We start from the raw sequence: 11,119 nt of genomic DNA, 5'->3' as shown, positions 1-11,119 counted from the left end.
TCAGGGGTCTCGGCTCAGCAGGAGCGGGGGCCACGGCAGCCCCCCCGTCAGTGGGGACGGTGGGGACGCGGGATGAGGGTGACACGCAGAGGGAGATGGGAGAATTTCAAGTCCTGGCATCTTGCGATGCCAAACCCTTCCCTGCCTGGTGTCAGCTTTACCTAGATGCCTATGTGTTTAGATGCCAAATTTTTACCCTTTTGCCATGAAAAATCCTGGTCTCAGCAATGGCTCGTCCCTGCTCACCACTGGGGGCAGGGATGGGGCTGTGCCCCATGGGAAGGGGAACCGGAGGGGGGGCCGGAGGTGCTGGCTTGGGTGATAGAGATTTGTGCTTCTCATGAACGGATAGCTTCTACGTACCGAAATATTGTTCTTCTATAGCGACACTGAGCGGTTTTTGTCCCCTTTAGGGTTTTATTCACAACGGAGGCTGCTGCTATTTTTATTTTTTTGTATTTGATAATTATTTTTTATAAAAATCTATGAAAAATAAATAATCTTCTCATCCTCCACCTCTTTTGCCTCCTTGCTTCACCCAAGGGGGGGCTAGGCTGGGGGAGGGAGGTGGTTTGGCTGCTCCCAGCACCCTTGGTCCCACATACCCTCCTTTGCCCCAAACTATGGACTCTCCCAGCCCTCTCCCAGTGCTGTCCCAGCCCAGTGGGAGACCTCCTTTGGGTTTTGGGTTGGGGACACACATACACCCCCCTCCAGTGCTCTCCCTGTTCAAGTCTGCCACCCAGACAGCTTTTGCTGTCCCACCAGCTGCAAGGACACTTTTGCAGATGGTCTTGCACTGCTTATGCCACAAACCGGTCCATTGCCAATCACTTTTTGTAATTAACCCACCTTAAAGGTAGGGAAAATGTGTGTGTGTGGTCACACGCCACCTCCCTGGGGATGGGGAGCAGCGGGTGGCTCATGCCAGTGCCAGAGAGATAGATTATGCCAAGTGGCATCCTGGCAAGAGCATTAAAACCAAAGACAATCAAAAAAGTTGCTTAAAGATTTTGGGAATTTTTTTTTTTTTAAGCAACCAGATAAGCTTTGTACATACGGACTGGGAAACACCAAAAAGCCCTGCACAAGGTGGGTGGCAGCCCACAGCCAGCTCCAGCCTCCCCATCACATGCTGGGAGCACCCATCTCCACTTCAGTGCACCACTGGCACGATGCACGAGAGGGACCAGGGCAAGCTGATGCCATATTATCAGCTGAATCTTCTCCCACAGACAGCCCCAAATCCCACAAACATCCCGTGTCACCAAGGCAGGGGACATCCACGGGGCCCTCATGGGTCAGGACTTGACTTCAAAAATGTCCACAGCTGCTCTACTCTACCTAGTTGGCCAAATCAGTGTTTCTGGTGCTCTGGAAAATGGGATTTGCAGCATTTGATGAAGCGGGCTGTCCCATGGAGCCACAGCCCTGTGTGTCGCCAGGCGTCTCCTCCAGACCACCTGGAGCATCTGGGCCAGGTTTGAAAGTCCTACCACCCCACTGTGCTGGAAGGCTATCATGCTAATGGCATGAGGAGGGACAGCGTGAGGCTTCTCTCCCTAGGAGTCTTTCCCTGTTGCAATTCCCAATTCTCCATTCCCAGTGGCCCCCAGCCGGCCAGCTCTCCCACGGTGCCAGGTATGGAACCACTGAGCCGTGATGGTCTGCAGTGGCCACAGCTGGAGGCCACATCTGCAACAGGACCAGCCTGCCCCGTGGGAGCTTTCTCAGGGCCCACAGGGTGGTTTACTGGGAGGAAATACTGCTCTTTATAGACTTTGGGGAAAAGAGGATTACAGGGTTTTTCTTCTTCCCACTGCTACCTTTTCCACTGTTCAGTAGTGTATACTTTACGGGTATTTTTTCCCCCTTTTTTAAGACAGGTTCAACTGAGCAAACAAAATGGCCCTGAAAAAGGCCAGGTTGCTTTCCAAGAGCAGAACAAGCAAGCACAAATGGCAGCTAACAAAATCCAGGCTGCATTTCCAACGGACCAGTTCTGGGTAATATTTCAAGCCTCTCCCCGCATCAGCCAGGGGCAAGATGGTCCCTCAAGGAGCCCCTTTGCTGTTTTGCAGCTCAGCATAAGGTTTGAAAAGGCCAAAGCCGTGCTAGGAGCTATTTCTCTTTCCTTCACCACGTACCTCGCTTGCAAGCGGTGGAGAAGGTGAGTCACGGCTGAGCAAGCGGAAAGATTGAAAAGGACTGAAAAACACAAGCGCTTGCAGTGGGTCAGGGGCTGGGGGGCTACTGGACGCCGGGGGGCAATGCCAAGACTACGGAAAGCAATGAAATCCCAAATTTCCTCCTGCGGGGCTGACGTGAGCATGTCGAGGGCCCCGGAGGGGAGCGATGGGCTGAGATAATGGACAGAAAAGCCCCTAACGTGGGGTGCCCGGTGCTGCCCTGGCATCTGGGTGAGCAGAGAGCCGCTGGGGACAAGGTGCACCGGGGCAGCTGGGCACATCGCACAGCCCTCCCTCCTCACCGCAGCCGGGATGCCCTTCCCGTCACCGGCAATCGGAGCCATATGTACCCAGCTCTGATTGAAACAAGCTGAGGTGCTTTGGTTTTGTGTTGCTGCTGGAAGCAAGCGAGGCCCTGGCAAGCCCTCGGTCCTTCTGGCTGCCTGCGCCGGTGCGGCTGGGGATGCACAGGGGTGTGCAGGCAGGGCTGCGGGCAGGGCTGCCTCCAGTGTTGGTCCTTGCACCATGTCCAGGGGGTCGGGGCTGGGATGGAGATGCCCAAAAGCTGAAGGGGGTGTACTCCTGCTGGGACAGTCAACTCATCCTAAGTCTCCCTCCTTGTGGTCTTTGATCTCCCTTGTCGGGTCTTTAAACCCCGCTCCCTCATGTCTTTAAACCCTGCTCTTCTGTCAGCCATCTCTGATGGCCACGTGCCTCCCTTTGCTCCGCACCGGCCTCTCCTTCACTTCTGGTCTTTGCACAGAATCTCTCATCGCTCCCTGGAGAAGAAACAGCATCTCCTGGTGACATCAGATGTCCTCTCTGGGGCAAAGCTCTCCAAATCATGCACTTCCACTGGGGCTAGATTTGCTCCTACAGAGGACAGCGCATTAAGAGGGTCCACAGCCCCAAGCAACCAGGACCCCAGTTGTGGGTCTTGAATTTAAATCAAAAAGGGCAGCTGTCTATGGCAGTAGCCAAGTGACGAGCTGTTTTCCCATCCCATCCCATCCCCTCCTTTCTGCCAAACACCCAGCCTCAAGGCAAGAGACGCCAACCCTTGTGTCCCCAAGGCGAGGGGGACGTGGGGTTGAGCAGGGTGGTGCCTCTTTCAGCAACACAAACTGGATCTGAAAAGCTTTGTCAGCCGTTACGATGGAGGAGACCACGCAGTCAGTCATTAAGAAATGGGGCAGCCACCAGGACCGGGGCGGGACACGGTGCCTTGTTTGAGGGCCCCAGCGGTGGCCATGTCATTCATGCATGCGCTGAAATGCAGAAATCCCTGCTGGTACCTGCTTTCTGAGGATGAATAGGGACCGCTGGCCAACGGTAACCCTTCCAACATGCACACACATTACCAAAACCTTCCTAAAGGATGGTGGCGCATCCTTTCCAGTCCACTTCCTTTTCGGGGTGGCTTTCTCCAAACCCCCATCGCCTGCAAGCCAGATGACCCCAAACGAGATTTTGCTCTGGCGAAGGTGTGATGAGCCAGCCGCACCGAGACCTTCTTACGCAGCAGCTCAGGCTTGCGACTGCGCGCCTTGCTGCCACGCAGCCCCTCTCCTCCTCCTCCTTCTCTTCCTCCTCCTCCTCCTCCTCACGTCTCGTTCCACAGCCACAGGTTATTGTGCAATGAGCCGGTGGCAGCCACAGCACTTAACTGCATGGAAAATAGCAGAAGGAAAGTATCGGGTATATTTTTAGATTATTTTCCTGCAATTTAGCAGTGGGAAGAGAAAAAAAGTGAAAATCAAGTTGTTCCATGAGACATAATGAAGTCTGGTTTCCTATGGATTTGTGTGCTACAGCCCCTAAATCCCCCCTCTGCCGTGTCCTCCCAGGCGTCCTGTCTGCCCGCCCGCCGTAATCCCCAGCCCTCCCCAGGTCTCCCACCCATCTGGCAGGGCGATGGCAATACACACTGGGCTTGGCCAAGGGGCCAACCGCTACAAGTGCTGGTGGCCTGAGCACTAGACCAAACACTGCACTGTAAGTGACTTTTAAGGCATCCTTTGTGTCTCTCACCTCTGCTCAGGCACTGATTTTTGCATCGTTTGTAGGACATTGATGTTCTTGATGCTGCTAGTCCTCTGTTAAAAGTCTGCCAGATGGACCAGAAAGTTCTCAGGGGGTGGTTGACCACCAGACAGCACCATCCCATCCACCTTATACCCTCAGAAGACAGGCTAAAAGGAGATTTTTTTTGACTCTGCTCCCAAATTCCCAGTACCCACGGAGGATGCAAGGACAGAGAGCCCCTCATGGAGGGTGTGTAAATGCAGTCTCCCCCCCCCCCAAAACCCAAAGGGGCCTGCAGGAATCCACACTTTCCCGTGCCCGGCAGAGCAGGTAGGCGAGGTGAGGTGCAGGACACGGCTCTGGCTCCGTGTACTGAGTGGTTCGGGACTTGGCTAACCCAGTGGGCAGACAGGCTAATGCTAAACTTGTGTGAAGATGCACCTGAGTTCAAAGGCTGGGAGTGTTTCATCTGCTACCAAAAGATGACATCAACTGGACCAAACTATAAACAAACACTCCAGTTTGCCAGAGCCACGGATTACTAACAGCTCCGTTTAATAGTCAGTTAAATTATCATCTGGAGTTTTACATAGTGTTACAATGATTTTTTTTTGTTGCTGTTGTTTAAAACCTTTTTTTTTTTTTTTTTAAAGTAATCCAGAAGGGTTTTGTGTTTTTTGCCACATGGCTATCTCACCCTAAAGCACCCTACTTTCAATCTACAGTAGTAAAACGTCACATTAGAGTTTTAATAGAACATCAAGGAACATGAATTGTAGCCATCTTTGTAAAGAAAAGGACCAAACCATCTTTATATGTTAAATAACTCCACGACAAGTAAAAGGTAGTAATGCTATTACAGGGGTACGGGTGCAGCAAAGAAAAGATAACGACCCAGAGGTTCATCTCAGGTGAATGATCGCTCATTAATTCAGAAAAAAAACAAGAAGAGAGGGCAGGGGGGCGAGGGATGTTGCAGAAATGGATGGAAAACAGTGTCTTCTCCAGGTTTCGTGTGGTTGGCAGCATGGGAAGAACCAGGAGTCCAAGAGAGAAAATACTGTGCAGACCCAACAGTAGGACCCCGCGGCAGACGTGGACGGTGTCAGCTCTGCAGGGAGGGGCACACCTTGGGGCTCGCCCACGTCTGTTTTGGGTGAGCAAGCCCCATACAACATATCTCACCAAGGCCAGTCTGCAGCCATGGTGCAACCCCCTCCTCTGGTCTGGGCCCCCATGGCAGGCTGCTGGCATTTGTCTGAGATGGGCTCGTGTCTTAGTTGAGGGATTTTGGCAAGAAAATCCAAGTTTGGGCAAAATTCTGACTTGAAAAGCCAGAGCAAGGAAACCAAGAGGGAAGCCTTCACAAAGCCAGGGCCATTATGAAAATGGCTCCACAGACGTGCCACACCAGCAGGACCTGCCAGCACAGCGGGCGCAGCAACACCGTAGCCGTCAACCAAGCGGAGCACAGCCCCACCAGCAGACTGGGCGGTCCGTCATGGGATGGGGATGCCGAAGTCCCGTCCAACTGTGCAAGGGTGCTGCTGAAGGACCTTGGACGGGTGGCTTTCCCCTCACCCTCCAGGGTGGTCCATCTCCCAGCCCACGGGGAAGCTGGGGCTGAGGGAGCAGAGTCCAGCCCAGCCAACTGATGATGCTGTGGGGTTTTGGTTGACCACACAAGTGCTTTGAAATGTGAGCGCAGAAGCAGAACAGAAATATCTGCAGAGCCCCAGCGCAAATCTTGGGGCCGGATGAAAAAGTAACCTAGGCAGGTGTGAACGCATGGGGTGTCCAGGGTTTTCCTGGCAGCGTTGCAGCGAGTGGTTGGCAGACTGCACCGCTCCCATCCGTGCTGCTGCACCTAGTAAGGAATAAAAGAGAGGAGTCTGCTACCCAAAGGAAAACAGTCTGCGTTCCATATAAAGGCCACGTAAGCGGTATTACTTGGCGAGCAACCAACTTGCGTCTGGGCCAGAGCAGTCTTCGTTCAAGCATCCCTTAGAGGCGTTGAGCGGAGGTGCCCTTTGCCCATCCCTGGATGGCTGCCTGGCTGGAAGTTAAAAGTTGTCTCAGCATCCGCTGGGAGAAGCAAGAGGATAAACCAAAGTCTCTTGGTCAAGACTGCCGGTGGCTGAAAGGAAAAGGAGCAACAGCTCAGTACGGATCACCTGCCCACGTATACCTGCGCATGGAGACAGTGCTGGTCTTGCCCTGAGCCCCAAGGCAGCATCAGGCACATCAAAATATAAGAAGAAACATGTGAGAAAAAGCCAAAAGGATCCAGTAAACTTCCTTCTTGCAAAGAGCAGGTGTTTGCCCGATGACCCCTGCTAGACACATCCATTACAGAAACGACATGGGGATGCCCAGGTAATACTGACTGGTGGTGGCTGCTCCCCGGTCCAGGCCAGCTGCCCCTGGAGGAGAGCTCTGCCCGCAAGAAGGGAAGAGCAAAGCACTGTGTGGTCCTGCAGGAAGATACTGAACTGCTGTTGAGCAAATACCGTATTGCAGCGCTGTCGGCTGCGACTGGCTGCAGACCGCAGCCGCCTCCCTCTCAGCACCACACAAATATTCAAGCCATGTCCTTGGCAGGTAGGAGGAGGAATGAGGCAGAAAATCATAAGAGACAAGCTGAAGATTGCTCCTGCCAAGACTGAAAAAATGAAAAGGAAATTTCTCTCTGAAGAGGCATCGTAAAAATCCCACTGTAGGGCTCCTGGCTTGTCCAGATCAAAGGTGCACAGCTGGCAAGTCCAGAGATACCTCCTCTGCAAACCAGACTGGAAGCTGAAGCTAAAAGGAAGCCGCGTGCTGCCTCCAACACCGTCAGTGGCAACGGGGTTTTGGAGAACAGTTTGCTCTGAACCAAACCTAGTGTCCCAGGACAACCCCAGTTCTCTAGTTTTAAAAAAAAGTCACTGGTAAGAGCTGCAGATGTGAGTCTGAACACAGGCAAGCAACACCCCCAGAAGCCTGCCCACCACACCGTGTCACCGAACCCTCTCTGGGACCAGGACCTCCAGGACCATCCTGCACCACCGCGTCGGGGTGCTGCTCCCCTCGCCATGCAGACCCTGGGCTACGCCACAGCTACAGGGCGGCTGGTGCAGAAAGCAGCCTCATCTGTGCCATCTGGGTGCTGGTCTCTTGTCTGGGGCTCTCCTGAGCAGTAGTTTGACATTGCTTCAAAGTCTTTATTATGGTGGGGAAAAAAAAAAATACTGGAAGGGATTTTTAAGTTGACTTCCTAGGAATGTGGTCCCACAAGAAGAAAGCTCACGATGTCCAGCTGACCACTGGCCCTGAGGCCAAGCTGCCTTTGCTCTGGAGGACTCTGCATCTTGGAGCAGATGTGGGCTTTGACCATGACAGAAGAACCTGAGGAGATGGGCTCACCAATGCCCCTCTCTCCTCGCCCCAGCTGGTGACACCACGCCAGTCCTGCCCTGCAATGGCACCATCGCTCGGCCAGGTCTCATCCAGACCTCATGCTTTACAATTGCAAAAAAAAAAAAAAAATCCCAACCCTCTTGGCCATCCAGTGGCTGTTTTGCTCAGCCATAACCATTAGCATCTCAATCTGACCTGCATGCCCTGCCTCCATTTTCCCAGCCCTGCCTCACCTGCTCTCCGGTCCTGGCTGTGTCACTGTGTTTCTCTCGTGACCGGTGTCCCCCACCCTTGGGGACGGTCCCCGCAGCCAGGGCAGGGATGGGGCAGGAGGAGAGGGCTGTGCCCTCCCAACCTGCCCTCTCCACCGATGCTGAGGAACCTCTTGGCAAAATGAATAAAACAAAACCAAGAAAACTGGGTCCCACAAGACTTCTAACTAGAAAGGCTTTTGGCCAAGTCGAAGAAGAAACTAATACTGAGTCAGTCCTGCACAGAGCAGCTGGTTTCGCTCCCCCGGTCCAAATTTTTGCTTCCAGAAACATCAGTGACACCCTCCCCCCCATGGGTCCGTGTATAAAACTCTCACAAACGCCCGTGGGAAGGCCAGCATGAGAGCGGGCGCCTGCAACCCTCAGTAGTCCTTGTCACCATAGTCATTGTAAAGGACACTCAGCGTCTGCTCCTCGCACGTCTTCTTGAGGTCCCGGCTGAGCTCCGACCAGTCGAGCCCATAGGGCTTGATCTCGCTGTAGCGGCAGGCGAGGTACTTGAGGGACGAGCGCTGGAGGCTGATCTTGGGCTCTTGCAGGAGCCCGTTGCACCAGCTGCTGAGGTCCCCCAGCTGCGAGAGGATGAGGCCGGCCTTCCTGCAGCGAGGGTGGGCAAGGGGAGATGCCGGGGGGGACGGACAGCGAGGAGGTGGCAGGGGTGATGGAGACACCACAGAGGGGTGACAGGAAGGACAGGAGGAGCATATGAGAAGAGAAAAGCAAAGACAGTTAAGGACACCGTGGGAGCTCCTGGAGGGAGAAGAGGTAACGCAAGAGGCGGGCAGCATGGAGAGCAGCTGAGTGGAGCCCGACACTGTCAGGACATGGAAGGATGGCAGGACTGGGGTAACACACCAGCCCCATGGCAGCATTGCAAGCCTAAATGCACATGAGAACAGCCCCGACTTGGGTCAGAGAAGCCCATGCCACCACGGTGGTGCTGGACCTGCTGCCCTGGTCTTGGGACTCACCTTGTACTTCCCTGCCCTGTCCCCCCTTCTTCTTCTCCATATCATCCCCACAACGAGGCCAGGTTTGCTGAGGGTTTAGCAAGGGAACAGTCACAGGTGTAGCTGTGAAACCCCCAACACCCCTTGGGATGGACATCATCAACGACTCAAATGACATCACCACTGCAGCTCCTGGGCCCCAAATATAACAGGATGGGAAAATGGGAGCCATAGCACTGCAGGCAGTGGGGAGAAATGCTGAAAGGTGTCAGGCATGACACGTGTGGCCAGCCCAGGGCAGTGTCACCATGTGTGTCCTCTCCATGAAGTGCATGTGTTGCATGTTTGGGAACTGTGCTGGTCGCTCATGGCTTGGTGTAGGACACCTCCAGTGACATGGCAGGAAGGGCAGGGAAAAGGCGGACATGCCGGGAGCATCGCTCTCTTGCCATCACGTGGCTGAGGGGGATGTGATGGAGAAGAAATGCACAGCCAGCACGCCAGGGCACCACTGAGCACGAAGACGATTTCGGAAAAAAAACCCCACTCAAAATATCATGCCTGACTTGTGGGGGTCAGTATGGAAGGCTGAAGGTGACATAAAAATTATGATCCTCATAAGATGCAATATCACAAGATATAAGTACCAGGAATGACACTCCCGGTACCTGACTTGTAAAGTTTAGTAACAGTTTAGGAAACGTGTCCCACAGGACAAGGTGCGAACTAGAAGGAATATACTGAGGTGTACAACACAGGTTCGATCCAAAAAGCTCTGAGAGAGCAGGGGATGTGGTGGAGCTCCCCAGTTCTTTGCATGTGCATTTTGCATCTTCCAACTGTGGAGAGCAAAACAAGGAAAGGCAAGTCATGGCAGTTGCGCTTCGTAAAGAGCCGAACCCAGCCAAGGAAGCCAGGAGAGAAGGGTGACAGAGGGAGAGGAGGTCCAGGAGGAATCCATCTTCAGCAGAAGACAGACACGCAGCACCCCCAGGGCAACATAGCCTCAGTGTGGGCTTTTTCTGGTAGTGAGAAAGTGCTAAATTACCAAGCCCTGATGTTGGATGAGATATTGGAAGAGCACAGAGGATCCTGGCCAAATATGACCTAAATTGTGTTCTTTTCACGTTTTTCCTCTTAAAATTGTGCTTCTAATGCTTTTATCAAGAAAAACAGTTTGTTCAGATACAACACACTATGTTCATTTTAAACGTGTCTAGCACTTTGGGTGATCTCCAGGGAATCTGGCAAATGTGGAGGTAATGGATTCAGATGAAGTGTCTTGAAGGTGAGTATCGCATGGGCTTGGAAACCCAGACAGAAGTTTAAGTGTCTCAAGAGCTGGGATAAGTTTCCTAGCCAGCTTTAAGGTCAGTTGGTGGGTTAGTATAGACAGGGAAGAGAAGATACATCCCCTTGGTAGCTTTAGCTCAGCATCTGTTCAGCACAGAACAAATCGTGATGTTAGGGGAAGAAAACCCTCTTTGTCACACTCCTCCTTGGATAAGCAGGAGTTGTGTGTGGAGCACATGGCTGTGTTGTGGCTGGTTTGACAGCTCAAGCGTACATGTACCAACCATGGAGGAACATCCACAGCCCCTCCGCACCTTCCTCCAGGTCAGTTGCACCATGGGAGAGCTGCTTGGAGAGGAATTAATTTACCCCAGGCCCAGCCAGAGCCAACCTTGGCTTTCCCGGAGAGGAAACCCTCAAGAGGGCCATTACGGGGGTGGCTGCAGCTCCAGGGGGCCAGTCTGGAGCCACCAAGAGGTTGACCAGCTCTGCAGCCACGTGACACCTGCAGCCCTGGGGCTCACATCCAGAGCACAGCAGAGAGGTGAAGGTGCTCAGCATGGTGCTGACTCTGGAGATAGCCACCCAAGCTGGCCAGGTCTTCCAGCCGTGAGAAGGTAGCTGACCTCCCACTTGTCTTGGTCCCCACATCTAGACACCTAGGCAAGGTGCTGTGACTGCCTCTCTTCCTCCAGCGTCACGGGTGCCCTAACAGGAATGTTGAATACGATCCCACAGATTTTGGCTCAAAGCCCATAAACACCACCAGATTTCACCGGGCTTTGCATCAAATCCTACTTTCACTTATTACTTGCTAGAAAATGACTTGCCTTTCCCTCCGTTTCTTCTTCTTATGCAAAGTCCAGGGCTCTCTGCAGCCCTTCTTGAACTGGGAGGGAGCGACTCGCTTTCGTAACCCCAGACAAGTTATCTGCACACACCCTCGCTTCCTTCGGTCCAGCAGCCAGCGTCGCCAAGAAGGGAGGCGAGC

General features: G+C 53.4%; 1 protein-coding gene across 2 annotated transcripts in view; it reads right to left on the bottom strand.

Annotated features, from left to right (window-relative positions):
• Nucleotides 1–4,564: 4,564 nt before the first annotated feature.
• Nucleotides 4,565–11,119, bottom strand: part of ASTN1 (astrotactin 1) — a 56,579-nt gene continuing 50,024 nt past the window's right edge. For both annotated transcript variants that reach the window (XM_075156876.1, XM_075156877.1), the window contains exon 23: nt 4,565–8,482. In XM_075156876.1, coding sequence (XP_075012977.1) covers nt 8,248–8,482 — 235 coding nt within the window. In that variant the 3' untranslated portion in view covers nt 4,565–8,247. The remainder of the gene's footprint in view (nt 8,483–11,119) is intronic.

The sequence above is a fragment of the Calonectris borealis genome, chromosome 8 (assembly GCF_964195595.1).
Source record: "Calonectris borealis chromosome 8, bCalBor7.hap1.2, whole genome shotgun sequence".
In the NCBI taxonomy this organism is placed as follows: Eukaryota; Metazoa; Chordata; class Aves; order Procellariiformes; family Procellariidae; genus Calonectris; species Calonectris borealis.
Note: the sequence above shows the minus strand (reverse complement) of the source record. Positions and strands in the feature narration are given on the sequence as shown.